Below are 22,823 nucleotides of genomic sequence, written 5' to 3'. Positions count from 1 at the left end.
GAAATGTCATATAGCATGGGACTAGTCATGTTGATTATCTTAAAGGTAAAATAAAGTCAAAATGAAACTTAAAGGGATAGGAAAGTCAAAATTAAATGTGCATGATTCAGATAGAGCATGTCATTATAAGACACTTTTCAATTCACTTCTATTTTTAAATGTGCTTTGTTCTCTTGGTATTCCTTGTTGAAAAACAATGTGCACATATCCTACACTAGTGGGAGCTAGTTACTGATTGGTGCTTGCACACATTTGTCTCTTGTGATTGGCTAACTGAATGTGTTCACCTAGCACCTTTAGCAAATGATAACAAGATAATTAAGCAAATTTGATAATAGAAGTAAATTGAAAAGTTGTTTAAAATTGTATGTTCAATCCAAATCATAAAAGAAAATTTTGGGGTTTCCTGTCTGTTTAACTTAAAACTTAAAATAGATTAGATAGAGTATGACATTTTAAACAACTTTTCAATATACTTTGCTTAGGACTCTTTGTATCCTTTGTTAAGAAGTAATCCAAGGTGAATTCAGGAGTTGTGCATGTGTCTTTAGACATCTGGTAGTGTTAAGAACAATGTGTACATCAATGTTTTACATAGTTGCAAACACTGCTGCTATAGAATGTTGACATCTGTGCACTCCTCAGCTCATATCAGCCTACCTAGCATAACTTTCCAGCAAATGATGTAGGGAAAACAAAGCAAATTTGATAATAGGAGTAAATTGGAATGTTGATTAAAAATGTGGGCTCTAGAGTGCTCCTGCCGATTGCCTTGTAACTCGCCGGTGTATGGTAACTTTTACAGCGACTAACTTTATAAAAAGATTGGCACTACTGATACAGTCTTTGGGATGAAAATTGGTTGGTTCCCTGTACTTTTGACGCAGGAACACAAGAACGGACAGTTAAAGCCTGGAGAGGCGGCTCAGGACAGGCAGAGCTTCCCCCCTTGGTTTTCCGAGGGTAATTGTCAGGACTGGAGGTATTAACATACCAATCTCTCACTCCATTTCAGCTTTACTGAACAAAAAAACAAAACAAAAAGGATTTTCTGGAGAAAAGAAACTAGGAGACGACAAAGAACTTTCATACTGCGTAGCAAATATGGCAGCTATGATGGAAACTATTTCGGAGAACCGCATCAACGCTATTATGATGAGGCTGGAACATTGTTTCTGGATTTAATGCATAGAGCTCCCTGGGACTTTCTGACACAATCGCACTTGGCATATTTCAACTTAGGGGACAGAGCACAAGTCAGTGAAGAGAAGGTTTTGGGGGTTGGAGCCGCGGCCAAGGGCGCTCCCGCGGTTTCCCCTCTAAAAAACAAAAGGGAAATCTTAGTGAGTACAGCATCGACCTTACCGGCGATATCCCAAAAGAAAAAGATCCGACAAACCAACAAGCTACAAAAGAGGGATAAGCTACAGAGGAGCCTCATATGTACAGTCCCTCTCAGCGCTGATACGATATGTAAAAACAGCAGTGGCGGCGATGCAGAATGTATTATGGCTGCTAACCAAATCAAGAAGCCCAACACTCTTAAAGGTACAGTCTACACCAGAATTGTTATTGTTTTAAAAGATAGATAATCCCTTTATTACCCATTTCCCAGTTTTGCATAACCAACACAGTTATATTAATATACTTTTTACCTCTGTGATTATCTTGTATCTAAGCCTCTGCAAACTGCCCCTTTTTTCAGTTCTTTTGACAGACTTGCAGTCTAGCCAATCAGTGCCTGCTCCCAGATAACTTCTCGTGCACGAGCACAGTGTTATCTATATGAAATATGTGAACTAACACCCTCTAGAGGTGAAAAACTGCTAAAATGCAATCTGAAAGAGGTGGGCTTCAAGGTCTAAGAAATTAGCATATGAACCTCCTAGGTTAAGCTTTCAACTAAGAATACCAAGAGAACAAAGCAAAATTAGTGATAAAAGTAAATTGGAAAATTGTTTAAAATTACATGCTCTATCTGAATCATGAAAGTTTATTTTGGCCTAGACTGTCCCTTTAACCAAGCTGTATGAGATTGAAGCACTCTTTAAGCAGGGAAACGGAGGAAAATCCAGGTTTGACACATACACTGAAAACACTTTATCTTTAATGGATGTGGTTCTATCTTGGCAGCTGGACATGCCTCGCAATCCCGGTAGAAAAAACTTTAACGAACAGTCTATATTGCAGTTTTATTGGGACAAATTAAAGCCAGCCTGAAGAATCAGTGGTATTGTAAAAGCAGCTACACGATGTTAGTTTAAATATGTATTAATCTTGTTCACCTACACTAATGTTTAAGTGATTATATCAGTTGTTATCCTAGTGTATGTTAATCCAGTTGACCACATGCATTTCTCTGAAGTCTGTTATCACTGAGCCCTTATGAAACACTATGTACTGACGACACAGTGGAGGCATTGCGGTTGTATTAACACCCTTTTATTTCTCTAAATGTTTCCTGTGGGGTTTAGGGGGGGACCCCGGAGGTGACATACTTATACAATTGAAAAAGGGACATTGATATAGACACTGCCTCAGACTATGGGAAGAAAAGGTAGATTAAGATAGCAACATCAGCGCCCTTCTTGTAATCTACGGACGGGACCACAGTTGGGTATACAGAACATTAAATATTTTTTTTCAAACTGTGTTATATCTAAAAAGAAAACTTTATGAACAGTTTCAGAGTCATTATTACACCACACATAACTGAAAGTGTTTGTAGATAATTACATAGGCCTAACAAGGTGAAATAGTTCAGCTGGGATTTTGGTTCTGAGTAGATGTGCTACTTCCAAGTTTGTTATGTAGTTCTCCAGTTTGCCCATACGAATGGTTAATTTTTTGTGTGTGAACCAACCGATAGTAAAGCATCCAGTCCTGACCGGTGCACCTACATAAACATGGGATAGAAATGAATAGTTTCATAATGTTTTTAAATATGGTGCATGGCGGTAAAATGTAGATTCTCCTACCTATCACATGTTTGATAACACCCCCGAACATCATATTAGCCTGGAAACAGATCCATGAGAGGTCTATATTTCACTCATAGGGCGCTAGTAAAAGAGCATTGTTAATATTGATATAGAGCTATAGTCAGCTCTGTAATAAAAAATCTTGCGGGTTTGCATTTGACATTTAAGATATGTCACCATTTCTTTTATTATCTCTCAAAATCATATGTAAAAAATAGATGTTTTGGTTTAACATTACTATTACATGAATAGATATCTGATCTAACCTATTACGTAACTAATACGATTTATATCATGTATAAATGTTTTATGACTTGCATGTTTTTTTTTAGACTCTAATAAAGCTCTTTTGAAAATTAAAATAAAAAAAAAATTTAAAAAAAATGTGGGCTCTATCTGAATCATAAAATTTAAATTTGACTGTCTTTTTAATTGATGGTCTGCCTTCCTACATCCCTTTCCCCAACCATGTTTCAACAAGAATATTTGATCAAATGAGCCTATTTGCACATAATATGTTTGTTGTGTTTTCTTAAACAATACATAAACCTGGATATGTATGAGTATTCATAAATAACTGTTTCCTTAGTTCTTTAACTAATAAAAAGATCCAGAAGACGAGTAAGAAATTAGGCTATTGTCTTGTGTAACAATGAATATATAAGTAACTTTCTTAGCAACTGATGACCTTCTGTAATATGTATTTATTTATTTTTAGTTTACTATAACTTTTTGTCTTACTAATGAACAAATATGAAATTCTAAAGATGGGCACATTAAAGAAAAATAGTATAAATATTTGAATGATCTTTTTATGCTATAGTTAGTGTTCATCATACTAAATGTGAGCAAATGTTTTCAGAAATAGGCATGACATCATGTTGGTTTTATAGGCAGGAATTATATCATTCTCTTATTTGTAGAAAAATCCATTATTATGGTTACATATGATCATTAAATTACATTACATGGTTAATTATAAGAATGTGAATGACCTCAATAGTTATATGCATCACATCATATTTTTTTGCTATAGATTTACTCATGACATCATTCTAGTGATTAGACATTTTTGGATGACATAGTGCAGTTCTAGGAACATGGATTAGATCACAGTTTTAATAATAGAAGTATCCCTGATGTATACCTGACATAAGAATAAGCCTTGACTTTCCTTTTTTCTTTCCTTTCCTCTTCTCTCTAGCAGATAATCAGCACCATGGAGACCCAAGCAAGTAATGGGCCAGGCAGCATAGGAATCCTTAATGGCACCAATGGTGCAGCTGATGACAGCAAAACAAATTTGATTGTCAACTATCTGCCTCAGAACATGACCCAGGAAGAATTTAAGAGCCTGTTTGGCAGCATTGGAGATATTGAGTCTTGCAAGCTGGTCAGGGACAAAATCACAGGTATTGGGGCCTATTTAATACCCTGCAATAATAGAGAAGGGGAGAGATAAGCAAAGAGAGAGTGAAATAAGGGAGCAAGAGAGGGGAGTTGCAAGTTTTCTCTGTTCAATTATTTTATTCTCTCTTCAACCCTACTCTTCCTTTCTCTCTTCTCATTCACTTTCTCCCTTTCATCTTCTCTCACGCTTTCCCTCTCTCACTCCACCTCTCTCTCCTCAGATATAACCAACATTGGTACTTATACTCCTCTCGCTCCTCCAGGTCAGAGTCTGGGATATGGATTTGTTAATTATGTAGACCCAAACGATGCGGATAAAGCCATAAACACCCTAAATGGGCTGAAACTTCAGACTAAGACTATCAAGGTGAGAATTCTATCCATTTTACATAGTATTTTTTTATTCCATAATTTGTCTTTAACAAACAACAAAACAAAAAAAACTTTACAGGTTACATGGCAGGGGACGTGGGATGGCATAATAAATTACCATATGCTCAATACTAAAATACAGGGAGTGCAGAATTATTAGGCAATTTGTATTTTTGAGGATTAATGTTATTATTGAACAACAACCATGTTCTCAATGAACCCAAAAAACTCATTAATATCAAAGCTGAATAGTTTTGGAAGTAGTTTTTAGTTTGTTTTTAGTTATAGCTATTTTAGGGGGATATCTGTGTGTGCAGGTGACTATTACTGTGCATAATTATTAGGCAACTTAACAAAAAACAAATATATACCCATTTCAATTATTTATTTTTACCAGTGAAACCAATATAACATCTCAACATTCACAAATATACATTTCTGACATTCAAAAACAAAACAAAAACAAATCAGTGACCAATATAGCCACCTTTCTTTGCAAGGACACTCAAAAGCCTGCCATCCATGGATTCTGTCAGTGTTTTGATCTGTTCACCATCAACATTGCGTGCAGCAGCAACCACAGCCTCCCAGACACTGTTCAGAGAGGTGTACTGTTTTCCCTCCTTGTAAATCTCACATTTGATGATGGACCACAGATTCTCAATGGGGTTCAGATCAGGTGAACAAGGAGGCCATGTCATTAGATTTTCTTCTTTTATACCCTTTCTTGCCAGCCACGCTGTGGAGTAATTGGACGCGTGTGATGGAGCATTGTCCTGCATGAAAATCATGTTTTTCTTGAAGGATGCAGACTTCTTCCTGTACCACTGCTTGAAGAAGGTGTCTTCCAGAAACTGGCAGTAGGACTGGGAGTTGAGCTTGACTCCATCCTCAACCCGAAAAGCCCCCACAAGCTCATCTTTGATGATACCAGCCCAAACCAGTACTCCACCGGCACCTTGCTGGCGTCTGAGTCGGACTGGAGCACTCTGCCCTTTACCAATCCAGCCACGGGCCCATCCATCTGGCCCATCAAGACTCACTCTCATTTCATCAGTCCATAAAACCTTAGAAAAATCAGTCTTGAGATATTTCTTGGCCCAGTCTTGACATTTCAGCTTGTGTGTCTTGTTCAGTGGTGGTCGTCTTTCAGCCTTTCTTACCTTGGCCATGTCTCTGAGTATTGCACACCTTGTGCTTTTGGGCACTCCAGTGATGTTGCAGCTCTGAAATATGGCCAAACTGGTGGCAAGTGGCATCTTGGCAGCTGCACGCTTGACTTTTCTCAGTTCATGGGCAGTTATTTTGTGCCTTGGTTTTTCCACACGCTTCTTGCGACCCTGTTGACTATTTTGAATGAAACGCTTGATTGTTCGATGATCACGCTTCAGAAGCTTTGCAATTTTAAGAGTGCTGCAACCCTCTGCAAGATATCTCACTATTTTTGACTTTTCTGAGCCTGTCAAGTCCTTTTGATCCATTTTGCCAAAGGAAAGGAAGTTTCCTAATAATTATGCACACCTGATATAGGGTGTTGATGTCATTAGACCACACCCCTTCTCATTACAGAGATGCACATCACCTAATATGCTTAATTGGTAGTAGGCTTTCGAGCCTATACAGCTTGGAGTAAGACAACATGCATAAAGAGGATGATGTGGTCAAAATACTAATTCGCCTAATAATTCTGCACTCCCTGTATAATGTCAAACATTAGAGTATTAGAGTTGTATGCTGACGTGACCATCAGATATAGTAGAAGTAAATTAGTATTGCTGAAAAAGAAAATGCAGTATAAAGGGAAAGGAGTTCCCGTGTGAGCAGTAGGACGTGGAACACATTCTGTTGTAGAATATAGTTATAAAAATGGGTTTGATTCTCAGTAAGGTAAATTCCACCAAGGGCAGGAGGGGCGTCCTAGAAAAGATGATGTAAAACGGCAATGAATGCTGGTCATCTATATACTTTACTGGAAACATCATAGTAAATTCACATTAATATTTATTAATATTAACTATACCCTAGGTAATCAAATAGTGTCTGTTGTAAATGTTAGCCAACTTCCCCACTGTTACATAATATAAGGTAGTGCATAAACATTTTTGAGCAAGAAGATGTTGATTTCTGTGTAAGGCACCAACAAGTAAACCTGTCTACTTTTCTGTCTGGTCACTGTGTTTGGTGTGGTTGGAGCATCTATACAAACTACTCAACTCCCCGACATGTAAATAGGAGGAGAGATGTAGACAGCAGAAAGGGGGGTGCCCAAGTTAAATCCCTTTATATATTTTTTAAAAATATATGTTAGTGGAGGATCTCTTTTATGAACTTGATGGTTTATTTAACAGCTACCTAATCTATTAGGCATGCTTATAAAGGCTAGAAAACCATGGTCTAGACAAGTGTTTCCCAACCGCGGTCCTCAAGTACCCCCAACAGTCCTGGTTTTCATTATAGCTGAACTAGAGCACAGGTGAAATAATCAGCTGATGGATAAGAGCAGGTTGGTTACTGATCAGCTGATTACTTCACCTGTGCACTGGTTCAGCTATAATGAAAACCAGGACTGTTGGGGGTACTTGAGGATTGCGGTTGGGAAACACTGCTCTAGACTATATAATAGTATTAAGTACCTATGCACTTATGATAAAATATACTGCAATGTATAATAATTCTGAATATCTAAACGCAACTAGTGAATATTCTACACTGTATAAAGATGTTGATTATTTGCATTAATAGTGAACACAATACATTATAAAACAATAATGGGTATGTGTGATAATAAACATGCTGCAGTGCGTAATAATTGTAAAAAAACACCCTACTTTATTTTAATGCTGACTATATATATCAAGAACACTCTATGCACAATTAATCAGTTTCTGTGTTTTTCTGTACAAAGAATGTACATGAATGAACTTCCTTAAATCAGCTGCATACAATAGCATATGTGATCTCTCTTAATGAATTATACCCAACCATATAGTTTATTGTGTACCTTTAGAAAGAACATGCTGCTCTATATAATAATAATGAGTGAGTATCTAAACCTTGATAATAAATCTGCAGCATTATGTAATAATGTGGAATATGGCTGTAACAGATTGCATGCCCTCTAATTGAGAAACCAAATTCTTTCCTCCGTGTCACTATAAAGCTTTGTTGACAGATGCCCTCCATCCACCTCACATACCCCAGCTTTAGGTCAAAGCATATAGTACAGGCAGCAGGTCAGAATAAAGGAGACATATTTTATAAAAAGTCCTTTTGTCATTCAAATATATGGCCTTTGGGGAGGAGGGAGGAGATGAACAGAGTGAAGGGGGCAGGGTAGAGACAAAAGCACTCAGCCATCTGTCCTCTCTCTGGCTAATTATGGGGTATTTCCCCTGGAGAATGCAAGGGGGGGGGAGATGTAACTTGATTGGGAGGCAGCTGCTGATTTAATAAATACCAAATCTGATTTAAACAAGGAAGAGTTAAAGAGTCAGTATTACACGGAAGCAACACAAACTAGTAGTTTCAGTGCATTCAATAGGTTAAAAGTCAGTCCACACAGAAGTAAAGTGATCTAATGAGATTACATATATCTGACCTCAGAATTAAGAGGAAACACAACGTTATTAGTGCTAATAATTTAATTAAAGACCCCTGATTCACAGAGGATGCACTTGGGACAACAAAGAACATTATATGAAAAAGTTGTTATTATTTCTTAGGGTCTTATGTTTATTGGGTCCATTTGTGTTACATCAAACTCCATCTGCTCTATTAACAACAAGTGTTGACGCTGCAGAGGCTCATGGGAGAATCCCTTGAGGGACTGTGCGTTTCTGCGGCAACAGAGGTGCTGGGTATGATAAACAATCTGTCCCCTGAGATATAATGATGTTAAACCCCTTCACCACTACAGGTTTTGGTATTATTATATTACTGGGAAAATATCATGCTATTCTATGGGGTTTCCACTGAAATTATTCTTCTGCATTGTTTTATATCACTCCTTAAGGTTAACATATGATAAGGCTGATAGAAACAGGTGGGTTTCCCTAGAGCAGGCTACCTGATTATATCTCTCCATTTTCTTGATTCTCTGGGGTCCATTCCAGTCTGTTTGAAATAATATGCAAGGTGGCTTTCATGGGTTTTCCATTCCAATCATCTTTTTATTTTTTTTTAATAAACAAAAAAGTGTTCACGTGTTTTTTTCTTTTCTCTTTGCACTGCAAAAACCTATAAGATAATTAGCATTTTTCAATAACTAGGTTTTCCCACATGCTTAGTTCACACAGTTAAAGGGACATGAAACCTATTTTTTTTCTTTCATTATTCAGATAGAAAATACAATTTAAAAAAAGTTTCTAATTTACTTCCATTATCAAATGTGCTTCGTTCTCATGCTATTTTTTGTTGTTGAAGAGGTAGGTAGCGTGCACCTGCCTAGTGCTAATGTACAACATTGTTGCAAAACTTTTGCCATATACTGCAGACACGTGCACACTCCTGAATTTACGTCCCTGCTTTTCAACAAAGCATAACACGAAAACATGAAAATTCGCGTCCAATTGGCCGCTAGCAGGGGGTGTCAATCAACCCGATCATATTCGATCTGGTTGAATTGCGGCGATGTCTGATGATCATGTCCCCTGCACATCGATAAATGCAGACAGTGTACGCTGTCGCCATTTATCATTGCACAATCATTCTAGTGAAATGCTTGTGCAATGCCGCCCCCTGCAGGTTTATGGCCAGTTGGTCGCTAGCAGGGGGTGTCCATCAACCCGATCGTATCCGACGAGTTAAGGAGCAGCGGTCTTAAAACTGTTGCTTATTAACTCCTGTTTCCGGCGAGCCTGAACGCTCGTGTGGAAACAGATGCATTGGGGGCGATTGACTGGTTGATAAATCTGCCCCTAAGGGTCATTAGATGTTATTGCCCTTGTGATTATTTGGGACTTTGCAGCCTGGATTAGGGCTATAGCCCCAAGTAACACCACACAGCACAGCAACACCACTGGACACTTCAAATTCAAGCAATTGGGGTTAGCATTATCACACTGCTATTTCAACACTTAATTTATTAGGTAGTACCATTACACAATGGGGGCATATCTTACACATATGGTCCAATTTGATAATTACTGAGCAACTGTTTATTACAGACATCCATAAAATCTGGCACGTTGGAAGAACTTCCCCCATCTTGCGAGTTTGTCATGTTTGGCTTGTGCCTCCTGTAGTTGGCTTATAAATGCCCTGGATTCTCTTAGTGAAACTACAAACTGCCAGTTATACCCCCAAACTACATTACCCCACCTACATCACACACTACCCTGGCTACAGAACACCCCTTCCAGTATGACTCTGCTACTAAACACACCAGCCAAAATTAGATTACACATTTGGGGCGTATTCCAATATTCCAAAGACATTTTGTCACTGGTTAATGAGGTGTTAGAAACTATTTTAAAATTCAGGGTTTTTTCTCGTGAGATACCCTATTCCAGAATATCAGAGAACACTTCACAGGATACTTTGCACAAGATTTCCAAAATTATTTTTAAAGATCGCTATCCTGTTGTAATACCATTTTGATCTTTATGTTACATAAATGGCTAATTGCCTATACTATGCATGTACTTTATTGATGTAGAAATTACACGTTTCAGAGATACAGCACATATATGTGGGGTGGACTGATGTATTATTTTATTATAATTATATATATTATTCTTACATTCAGTGATAATGTGTCTTCTGAACAGGTATCCTACGCTCGACCAAGTTCAGCCTCCATACGTGATGCAAACCTATACGTTAGCAGTCTCCCAAAAACAATGAACCAGAAAGAAATGGAGCAGTTGTTCTCTCAGTATGGCCGAATCATCACCTCACGTATCCTGGTGGATCAGGTCACAGGTAAATACAACAAAATGTAACTATAATTTTACTATTGTTCTGCTGCAGTATCCCATATCCCAAGTTCCTAATTGCCCCGGCAACATCTTATTACAGTATCTCAGCTCCTGAGTGCCTTATTGCTCCTGCAGTAAAACTCTCTTCAACTCCTATGTTAACTTATGGATCTGTTTAACTAATGTTTGAAAGACTACCCTATGCTTTCAGTAGGAAAACATTGTAGCTGAAGAGAACCTTAATAAATTTAGACCACTATGTGATCATTGCCAAAGTGAAACTCCTTTTACTTAAAAGGACAGTTAACACCAAAAAATGTATTGTTTAAAAAGATAGATAATCCCTTTAATTGCCAATCCCCGGTTTTGCATAACCAACACAGTTATATTAATATACCTTTTACCTCTGTAATTACCTTGTATCCAAGCCTCTGCAGACTGTCCCTTATTTCAGTTCTTTTGACAGACTTACATTTTAGCCAATCATTGCTGACTAATAAATAACTTCACGGGCATGAGCAAAATGTTATCTATAAGGCACACATGAACTAACACCATCTAGCTGTAAAAAATGTTAAATGCATGCAGAGAAGAGGCAGTCTTCAAGGGCTTAGAAATTAGCATAAAAGCCTACAGAGGTTTAGCTTTCAATTAAGAATACAAAAAGACCAAGCAAATTTGATGATAAAAGTAAATTGGAAAGTTGTTTAAAATCGCACGCCCTATCTGAATTATGAAAGTTTAATTTGGACTTTGCTGTCTCTTTAAACAAGAAGAGCAGGTTGAACTGTAATAAAATGCAAGAAAGAGGATCATATAGTATAGGCAAAAACTAAAAAACAGCATTGGTTGTATGGATTTTATGCACTAGTTTCAACTTATCCTAATACCAGATGGTGCAAAAAAAGAAAAACCATGTCAGATATAGTATTGTACCTTTCTTGTCCTGAGTGTGACTTACCTATTCCCTGTAGGTGTTTCCCGGGGTGTAGGTTTCATACGGTTTGATAAGAGGATAGAAGCAGAAGAGGCCATCAAGGGTTTAAATGGACAGAAGCCACTTGGTGCCAGTGAACCAATCACAGTAAAATTTGCCAATAATCCCAGTCAGAAAACAGGCCAGGCGCTGCTCACACATCTGTACCAGACCACTGCCCGGAGGTACACTGGGCCCCTGCACCATCAGACACAGAGGTTCAGGTGAGTATCCTTTTTACCATCTTTCTGAACATGTCATATACTCATTTCATGCCAGTGCCAATATTGTGTTCACTTTCCAACCTATTCTGCCCTCTAATAGTCACCCACGCTACCTAATGCTCTCTTGTTTGGTGTCATTCACAGCTCATTCTCATTTTGTCCACCTTATACATTAGTTTAATTGCCTCTTTTTACTATTTTACAGCTCAAGCCTTGACATTCACAGTGCATTTTAGGCACTTTTACTAGTTGCCCAATTGTGTGTCACCTGTAATACACATTCTCTATCAGACACAGCCAGCACCAGTAGTAAAACCGTGCTATTTGGCAAGAGTTTGCATACCTTAGGAAGAAATGCCCAGTCACTTAGTGCTGACCAATGCTCCAGCATAAAGACATTTAGTGCCTGTTATTGGCCCTAATGCTTTTAAAGAAACAGTCTACTTGAACATTTGTATTGTTTAAAAAGATACATAATGCCTTTATTACCCATTCCCCAGTTTTGCATAACCAACACTGTTATATTAATACACTTTTTACCTCTGTGATTACCTTGTATCTAAGCCTCTGCAGCCTGCCCCCTTATCTCAGTTCTTTTGACAGACTTGCATTTTAGCCAATCAGTGCTGACTCCACGTGAGTGAGCACCATGTTATCTATATGATACACATGAACTATCAGTGTCTAACTGTGAAAAACTGTAAAAATGCACTGGGATAAGAGGCGATTCAATGGCTTAGAAATCAGTTTATGAGCCTACCTAGGTTTAGCTTTCAACAAAGAATACCAAGAGAACAAAGGAAATTTGATGAGAAAAGTAAATTGGAAAGTTTAAATTCACATGCCCTATCTGAATTATGAAGGTTTTATTTTGATTAGACTTTCCATTTAAGTATAATATTTGTTATATACAAACACTGATTTTAATGGCAGATATAAATCATAGGCCCAACAAGTCTGCCCATATTTCCTATAAGTATAAGATTAATCAGTTCGTAGGATAGACTTATGCTTATCCCAGACATTCTTGAAATGCCGCACAGTATTTGACTTTACCACCTCTAATAAAAGTTTATTCCATAAATCAACCGCCCCTTTCTGTGAAGAACTGCTTCTTCATATTACTCCTGAACCTACTATCCTTTTACTTGAGATCATGAACCCTTGTTCTGGTGTTGCTCTTTAAATGCTTTCAGCCTCAGCTTTATTAAACCCTACTAAACCCATTAATATACTTAAACGTTTCTGTCATATCACCTCTTGCCCTTTTCTTCTCTAATCTATACTTATTGAGTCTTTCTTTGAAAGTTTAATTTTGTTGGACTGTGTACCATTTTAGTAGCCCTCCTTTGAACAGATTAGTTTATATAAATTTGTCTGGAGACAAATGATGAGGCCTATGTAGTGGTCTGTAAAGTGGCATAAGAATCTTACTATTTCTGCTGTAAATACCTTTATCAATACAACAAGCATTCCACTGTAGTTGTAATACTATATTGTTTACCAAATTTCAAATAATCTGAATTAATAATTCCCAAGCCTCTGTTACACTTTGGTAACAATCACTAAAATGTCATTGAGCTTGAAATTAACCTTTAGATTTTTATTTTCTAAATGCATAAGTTTGCACTTTGTGATGTTGAACTTTAGACATCAGTCATTTGTTCAATACTCCAATTTTTGGGGATTTCACTTCTCATTTGTTCCTCCCCCGGAAAAAATCAATTCTATTATAAATATTTGTATCTTCTGGAAACGGACACATCGATGTTTGCTAGAATATTACCTATCCACTGATTGCAGACAACCTCAGATCTACAGATTACATCCTCATATTGCCAGTCCAGCCCACATCTTGTTCTGTCTAGTGCCAAGTCATGGCACGTCTTGTAATGCCAGTCTATACCATCTGTACCATACACATGCAATGACCATCTGTGTTGCCATCAGCTTTAGATCTCATGCCATAATACTACCAAACCCTATCCAACATGCTCACATTTTTATATAGATTAAACTATTTGCAATTTAAAACTTCTCAGATAAGGTCTTATTGCAGTGCTCACTTTGTGCTTGTCCACTTTTTATGATTACCCACTACAGGTATCACTCTGGGCATTTAATGACAATTCCCCCCATTCACTGCCTATTTTTTACTCTGCCCAACATCCAGGTGAAGGCTCATCCCTAACTTACGCTTTTAAGTTAAAGGGACATGAAACCCCAACATTTTCTTTCCTGATTCAGATAGATAATACAATTTTAAATAACATTCAAATTTACTTCTATTATCTAATTTGCTTTATTCTTTAGATATACTTTGTTGAAGAAATAGAAATGCACAAGGGTGAGCCAATCACATGAGGCATCTATGCGAAGCCATAGAGCCTATTTAGATATGCTTTTCAACATAGAATATCAAGAGAAGGAAGCAATCAGATAATAAAAGTAAATTGGGAAGATGTTTAAAATTGCATGCTCCTTCTAAATCATGAACGAAAAAAATGTGGTTTCATGTCCCTTTAACACTGTGAATCTGTGCCAGTAAATCTGCACATACTTAGGTTATGCTTCCTCATGACTATTATGTTATCACCCTATGCACATTCATAACCTGCTATCTTTGTTCCTGGCATGCCCGGGTAAGGAGAAACACAGCATCTTTGCCCTGTTCTAAATAAATATAGCTATATTATTTAATATATATATATTATTCATCATATCATAATAATCATACATATAATCCAAAGAGACAAGGATTTAGACAACATCAAGTTTATTTAATGCAGGGTTCTTCAAGCTTTTTTTCCCCAAGACCCAGTGCCATGATACCACATACCTTCAAGACCCTATTTTTATGCTTGATGGTCTAAAACATTTCTAAAGTTATACAAGAGAACTGTAATTTTTCACTAAAATGTGTGCATACTTTATTCCTGATTGTAGTCAAACATTTACAGGCCCATTTATCAAAGGGCTTGCGGACCTGATCCGACAGTGCGGATCAGGTCCGCAAGACCTCGCTAAATGCGGAGAGAAATACGCTCTCCGCATTTAACATTGCACCAGCAGCTCACAAGAGCTGCTGGTGCAACGCCGCCCCCTGCTGACTCGCGGCCAATCGGCTGCCAGCAGGGGGGTGTCAATCAACCCGATCGTATTCGATCGGGTTGATTTCCGGCGATTCCTGTCCGCCTGCTCTGAGCAGGCGGACAGGGTTATGGAGCAGCGGTCCATAGACCGCTGCTTCATAAGTTGTGTTTCTGGCGAGTCTGAAGACTCGCCAGAAACACGGCCCTTCAAGCTCCTTACGGAGCTTGATAAATGGGCCTGTATGAGTGTTGTAAAAAGTAATAACACCCACACACTCTCATACAAAACACATACACTGTCAAACAACAAACACACACACCATGTCATACAAAACACATACACTGTCAAACAGCAAACACACACACCACACACACTGTCATACAAAACACACACAAACACCACACACACACTGTCATACTACAAACACACACCACACACACTGTCATACAAAACACACACAAACACCACACACACACTGTCATACTACAAACACACACCACACACACTGTTATACAAAACACACACACTGTCATACTACAAACACACACCACACACACTGTTATACAAAACACACACAAACACCACACAAACACTGTCATACAGCAAACACACACCACACACACTCATACAACACACACACTCTGATATAACACACACACTGTCATACAACAAACACACACACCACACACACTCTCATATAACACACACACACCACACACTCTCATATAACACACACATATTGCACACATTCTCCTACATCATAGACACACACACCACACACTCTCCTGCAACACACACACAAGTTGTGACCCAGTAGTAAACATAGTGTTGAGACCCAGTAATGGGTCCCAACCTGTGGTTTGAAGAACCCTGATTTAATGTATTAAATAAGCTTGATGTTGTCTAAAACCCAGCCCAAAGCATTTTTTATCTTTTTTTTTCTAATGACTGTTTTTGAGCTTATCAAGATTGTGACATAAATATTTGGTGATTATTTTGCACCATAATATGTACTGGTGTCTTTAGATTGGTGCTACACCAAACTGAGTTGTGCATTCCATAATGATGTTGAACGCTGTTCTTTGAGTTAGATTCATTGAGGAATTGTACACAAAGGAACTGAATGTGGTGTTTAGTTATTCTGTGCATCTTGTGTAGTATGTAATAACTTCTCTCAAATTGTCATAGTGCCCTGCTTGTGCAAGTTAGTTAATGAATTAAATCAGACTAATCTTTTTTTGTGCTAAACCCCTAAAAAATGTAGATCCTACAAAACTCTATCAAGTCGAAATGCCCAAACAAGGAATATTAGATTTTAGTTTGCATGTTTTTTTGTATATATTGATTCTATCTGTGTATATATGTACTGCCTGTTTCTTCCTGTCAGCCCGTGTTGTGGGTTCTGCGAACATATTTTTTTATCTTTTCAGATTTTTTTGAAGATTTTTTTTAATAGAAATCTGAGGAATTAAGTGTAGATAAGAAGAAAAAACAGACACTTGGGGAGATTTTATTACAAAATGTGTTGGTACTCAGTTTAATTGATAGAAATGCCCCCTCCAAGTATTTCCTTCTTCAGCAGACTGAGCAGCTATGGGGCCCTCTACTATTCCTGCTCCATTACTAACACTCCAATCCCTCTCCTGTCCCTTTTCTCGCAGGCTGGACTCTTTAATAAACATGGCGTATGGCGTCAAGAGGTAAATAAGAGCCCTTCCTCCTCCCCTTGCATTGTCTTTAGTTTATAGACACTGCGGTTTAATGGACAGGTTGGGATATATAGCGATAGTGAGCAGCATCAACACTTTTATTCCTTATTATATTAAAACAACTATTGTTGATATATCTATTTTATTTACATAATTACTTTGCACAGCCTTTTTGTTAGATTTGTATTTAAACTTAGCATTATTCTGTAGTATATATGTTTTTTTAATAGCATATAGATACTAGTTATTAAACAGTTCAGCTTTGAATTCATCCTTATCATGAAGGGTATGTGCTCATTATTAGGGTATAGATACTCAGTATCATTATAGAGAGTAGCATGTTCAGTATAAAGGCATGGATACTGATCATCATTTATACTAGGCAGCATGTTCACTATAAGAGCATAGATACTCATCATCAATATAGAGTGATGAGTGTGCAACATATATATTACATTGATGATATATTACTACTGACACAACTGGAGCATTTTTCCCTCTGGACATTAAACCGCAGTTGTCTTCCCGTTTAGATCCATTGCTAATATTTTAATTTTGTGCTACTGCTGCCTACTCTGAGAATTATTATTTATTTTAAACTCTATTTTTTTGGATTCAGTCTTTCTTTACATTTTTTTTTTGTCTACTTGGCCATTACATTTTGCTGTGTCCGTGGTGCTTATAGTTGTGTTGTGTTGTATACAAAGTAACCCAACCTGTGTGTCATTTTAAGGGTAATTTGGTGTGTGCTTTATAGATTAAATAGTCAGTAGCAGACATGCAGTGCCAGTGATGTGTTTAATGTCTTATGTACAGGGCAGATACCATTTTGTATGTGCAATGGGAAATAATCATATTGTGGCTTGTATGGCAAGGGATAGGGAACCCACCAAACCCAGATTATATGTTACACAATCACACACACTGTGTCTGTAAGTGCTTTGTTTTAAAAAGTTTGTCATTGGGTAGCTGGGTGTGTCAGTGACAACCAGTGGGAATTGCCGGAATCCAAAACATGATCCGAAATTGCATTATATATAAACCACCTTTATGATTGGGGTATACATGTAGCAAATCAGGGTAAAATGGTGGTAATATATAACTCTCACTTGAGCAGGGATTAAGTCTGCTGGGCATTTCTTGACTTTTCTGCCAAAATTTGAGCTAAAATCAGAACATTTTCGTAGAATCCATCATTTCCTCTACCCCTATGCCTTTCTCATTGCGCTAGGTTGTCTTTCCACATTTGATATCCAGCAATTTGAAGATTTTTAGTTTTCTTTTCTCTCTCATCTTTATACCTAAATATTTCCTCCTTTTTCAATCTTTTTATTTTCTGCTAGTGTGTAGTATTTCTTCCTTCCTTGTATCCTATCTTTTTATAAGTTCTGCTTCTAACCAGTTACAGATACTTCTTTAATTCTCCTTTTACCATCCTCTTCACATTCCTTACACTCTCGCCTCAAAGCTTACAGTGATCCCTCTCCCTCCTACATCTGTTCATTAGTCATATCCTAACTTCTGCATCTTATTTTTTTGTTCCCCTTAACCAATGTTTTCATTTGATTCCCCTCATGTAAATTTAGTAAATTTCATTTTCTGGTATCATTCTTTTTATTCAGTCTACTTATTTCTTCTCAATCACCCAACTTCCTCTCCTTATTTCCACTCAAACAGATCTATTCCTTACACCCAATGTAGTCCGCTTTCCTTCCTCCCCAGGTTCTCGCCCATCACCATAGATAGTGTTACCAATCTTGCCGGTGTCAGCCTGACTGGTCCAACCTCCGCTGGCTGGTGCATCTTCGTGTACAACCTGTCACCAGAAGCAGATGAAAGTGTACTGTGGCAGCTTTTTGGCCCATTTGGTGCAGTGACGAACGTCAAGGTGATCCGGGACTTCACCACCAACAAGTGCAAAGGTTTTGGATTCGTAACCATGACAAACTACGATGAGGCCGCCATGGCTATAGCAAGCCTGAATGGATACCGACTCGGGGACAGGGTCTTGCAGGTGTCATTCAAGACCAGTAAACAGCACAAAGCATGAAAATGAAAGATATGAAAGAGAGTCGGGGGTGGGGAAGAGAGGGGAGGAAGAAGAGAGGGTGCAGATAGGTGGAGGAAAGAATAGTGGATACATGAAATAGTGTGTTGGTAGAGGCAGAGGAACAAAAGTGATTCCTGGGCTGGAATCTCTAGGGCACTAATACACAGCATGGCATCTGTAGGGATGACTTGGGATATAGAACCTGGTATCTGTAGGGCTGGACGCAGAAATGTGGAGGCAAGCATGATAATAATATAGAAAAAAAATCATATTTCCCATGGGACCTCTATATTTGGAATAGAAGACAGAGCTTGATGATCATCTCTGCTAATTTCACTCTCTAAAGGTGAACTGGTTAACTCTGCCCATCACAAAGCATGGATCCCCTAACACCTCCACTGCTTTTGCTTTCAGTAGAACCCTTCTTCCCATCCTCCTCTCTTCCTCGAAAACAAAGATAATAAACGAAGAAAAAAAGAGACAGGCGCAGAAGTAAAAGAAAGAGAGAAAAAAATTATCTATTTTTATAAAAAAGGAAAAAAAATCCTGTGAGGAATTAAAACCTTTCAAACCTGTCCCAAATGTAGACATAATTCTTCTTTAAATCCTATAATGTGGGTTCCCAGAAAAAACATTGTTTTTATATTATTGGTTTTATTTTTAAAAATAAGAAAACAATTGAATAAGATTAATTCATTCCCTGCCATCACTCTTTCAACAAGATTGAATTAATTATGTCATACATTGTTTGATTTTTTTTTAGCTTAATTTAATTCAATTGTGATCAAAGTAATTCTCCATATCTTGTTACACTTCAGAGGACCCCTGATACCATGAAATAAGAGCCCAGGGGGAAAACATAGAAACATGTATTTTTATTAATATTGTTAATGAATTTTGTGCCAGGTTTTTAGGTTGAAACATTTCTGGGACTGGATCGAAATGTGACAGTTATAGCTCCAGCCCCACTTATCCGGGACATTTGCCTCCAAATAAATTCACAATTAAATCTTCCAATTTAAAAATATAGATATATATATATTTTTGAGGGATACCAGAAAATTGTAATTTTGAAACTGTTTCAATGTAAAAATTCCTAAATGAGTAATAATTGTATATATTGGATACAAAATGATTTTTTTCATATAGATATGGGCTAGCTCTTGGCATTGGTAGAGTGAACAACTTTAGAGCATCAATTATTTGGATGGAGGAAATATAAGAGTGTGATCAAGTTTATCACTGTGTTATAGCCAATCACTGAAAGGATTACCAAATTGTGTGGAAACTATGGGTTCTGATTGGCTGATCTCTTAAAGATGTTATGGGCTATTACTCAAAAGATTCCAAGAATTAGTTGGACTATGTAAGGTTTATTTGATGGACAATATGAGCCTTTTTGCAAAGCATTTTAAAATAATGGCAAGGTCATCTTTACAGACTGACTAATTTCAGGGTGATTTCATTGCCTTTTGCTCAAAGGATTCTGGGACTGCTTTTTATATGGATACCAATATATACTTTTTGTAAATTGAATATTGGTTTATCTGAACCAGGGAGCCTCAAAAAAGGAATTTCACTTCTACGACCAGATAGCCTTGAGTTGGCTCTCCTCAAAACATATCTTGAGTTTCAAAAGGAGGGAAAAGGGAGAAATCACTTTATTGAATCACGGAAAGTGGGACTTCAGCCTTAATTTGAAGCAAATAATAATAAACCAGATTATTAGCTTGGCGTTCATTTATTGTGTAGCAGAAATTAGTTGGAAAAAATAGGTTGTTTATTACTTAAGTTAGCGTCTGTTCTAGAAGTCGTTTTCTCGTTTATTTTTGGTTGTCCCCCACCAAAAAATATCTTTTGATGTGTTTTTAAAATATTATTTAATGGGTTTTCTTGTGTTTCTTTAAAAACAAACAGTGGTTAGTAAGGAGTAAAAACATACTTCCATTCCACTTATTTCATTTAGATCTTTGTGTTATAGTTTATGTGTGGTTATTCTGGCTGTGTTTAGTAGAACGTTGTAGGATCTCTTGCTAAATAATAAAAAGCGAAGAATTGACAAAGGACAAAAAAGTAACATTTATGTAAACAAAAAACTAAAAAAAAAAAAGAATATGAAAACCTGGCGAGATCATTTGAATTGTTGTTTTTAACTTATTTCGAAGTATTTATTCTTTATTTGTGTGGGTATAAAATATGTGCATATTTATGTTCGTTCCGAGCCTAAGTAATCAAAAAAAACATTATTTTTGTTTTCTTTTCTTTATTGTATGGCCCTTTCCACATAGGAAGGATGGCCTAATGTGTCTTGAGAAGGTGATAATTTATTTAATGGAGGAAATAAAGGGGTTTGAAACATTGTTTAAAAAAATACAAATAAAAAAAAATAATGTGCATTTTTTATAAGCTGGTTTGAAATCCAAGGAGCGGAAAGCACTGAATAGTAATTTTAAAAAAGTATAAAAAAAAAGAAATAAAAAGATAATTATTAATAATGAATCTGTCTGTTTATTTATGAGAGTTCCACATTCAATTTTTTTTATTATTTTATTAAGCTAATGCAATACATACTGAAACAGACACACACCACACCTGGTTTAATAGTAATAACACACATTTCTGATATGTTACAAATTATACTATTTTTCTGAAATAAATGAGTATAAAGAACATTACCGAGAAATAGTGGAAAGGTTGAACTTCAGTAGATAAGCACATAATGTAAAATTATGGAGGAAAAATTACAGCCAAACAAATAACTCATTGAGGGAACACCCCTAGGAAGTTGCCTGCTTTGCCTGAGTAGAAATCTTGCCTTGCATGTCAAGGAATGATGTTTTAATAGTGCCATGTGCGGCAATATCACTAGACATGTGCCCAGCGGAAAAATTCATTTCCGGTTCATTTCGGACCGATTCGTATTTTTTCAAATTTCGTATCAGATCAATTCGAATTTGGATACATTTGAATGTATTTGTTTCAGCTTCATTCGGATTTGAATAAATTCGGATGTATTCGTTTCGTAAATTCGGAAGTTTGGTATGGGTTATGTTGATTCAGATGGTTCCAAGCTACACAAACTGAATTATTTCCCTGTTCTATCTCACTAAATCTCACTAAATTTAATTTCTATACTGAATTGTGATCATAAATTTAATTTTTATACTGAATCATGATTAGTTCATGGCCATTCCAATGTAACAAATAAATCCGAACTAATTCGGATTAGTTTAGTTTCATTGCTAGGGTAATTCGGAAATACAAATTGTTTCGAATCTCCGAATTTGTCGAATTCATTTGAATTTCGATTCGGAAAAAAACCGAAACGCACATGTCTAAATATCACACTCTAGTGAGTTACACATTTGAGGTTCAGGTACGTCTGTTACTTTGAGAAATGTCTTGGAGACACCTAGTTAGAGTGGAGATGCATAATCTTGTTTTCCTCATGAGAGCTGCAGAAGGTTCAGACATATACGAAAAAGATAGTAAACATAAGTAAAAAAAGAATGCTCAGTTATCCAAATGGAGGAAGTTATAAAATTCCAGGGGTTTAATATGTTTGGTGTAGAACTAACATATTTAACATTAGGTTTTAACATTAGGTAAGAGCTTCCAGCAATCTACAAATCTTATCTCCAGAGCATGTTCCATAGTGGTCTTATTCAAGGGGGAAAAAGCATCATCGTTCCACAATCAATAATGTAGTATGTCCAAACATCTCTCAGCAGGAAAAGGAAGAGAATTCCACTGCTAGCAGCCATTTTGGATGGTTTCTAAATGGCAAATAACGTTTTTTTATGTGTGGTTATTAAAGGTTATTTTTTTTCATGATTCAGATACAGAATGTGATTTTAAAGAACTTTCTATTTTACTTCTATTATCTTCGTTCTCTTTGTATCTTTTGTTGAAAAGCATGGAAGTAAGCTCAGAAGTCTGTCTAGAACACTAAATGGCAACAGTTTTGCAATAATGTTATATATTTATCAGACCAGTAGGTTGCAGTACTATTTCCTGCCATGTAGTGCTCCAGACACCAACCTATGTATCTCTTCAACAAAGAACACCATGGGAACATAACAAATTTGAT

The 22,823-nt window shown here is 36.9% G+C and overlaps 1 protein-coding gene across 1 annotated transcript; it reads left to right on the top strand.

Annotated features, from left to right (window-relative positions):
- The first annotated feature begins 727 nt into the window (after window positions 1-727).
- On the top strand, window positions 728-21,228 carry ELAVL3 (ELAV like RNA binding protein 3). Its single transcript, XM_053716038.1, has 7 exons — window positions 728-742; window positions 4,186-4,393; window positions 4,655-4,758; window positions 10,532-10,685; window positions 11,656-11,881; window positions 16,636-16,674; window positions 18,406-21,228. Exons 1-7 carry the CDS (start codon window positions 728-730, stop codon window positions 18,731-18,733), a joined length of 1,074 nt encoding a protein of 357 aa, XP_053572013.1. The 3' UTR covers window positions 18,734-21,228.
- Window positions 21,229-22,823: the final 1,595 nt, after the last annotated feature.

This window comes from Bombina bombina, chromosome 6 (genome assembly GCF_027579735.1).
Source record: "Bombina bombina isolate aBomBom1 chromosome 6, aBomBom1.pri, whole genome shotgun sequence".
Lineage (NCBI taxonomy): Eukaryota > Metazoa > Chordata > Amphibia > Anura > Bombinatoridae > Bombina > Bombina bombina.
This window is presented reverse-complemented; position numbering and strand designations above follow the sequence as displayed.

Excerpts from the sequence above, each read along its gene's own strand:
- ELAVL3 (XM_053716038.1), top strand. Across the intron at positions 4,759-10,531 it reads TTCAGACTAAGACTATCAAG|GTATCCTACGCTCGACCAAG; the intron begins GTGAGAATTCTA and ends TCTTCTGAACAG. Across the intron at positions 11,882-16,635 it reads CATCAGACACAGAGGTTCAG|GCTGGACTCTTTAATAAACA; the intron begins GTGAGTATCCTT and ends CTTTTCTCGCAG.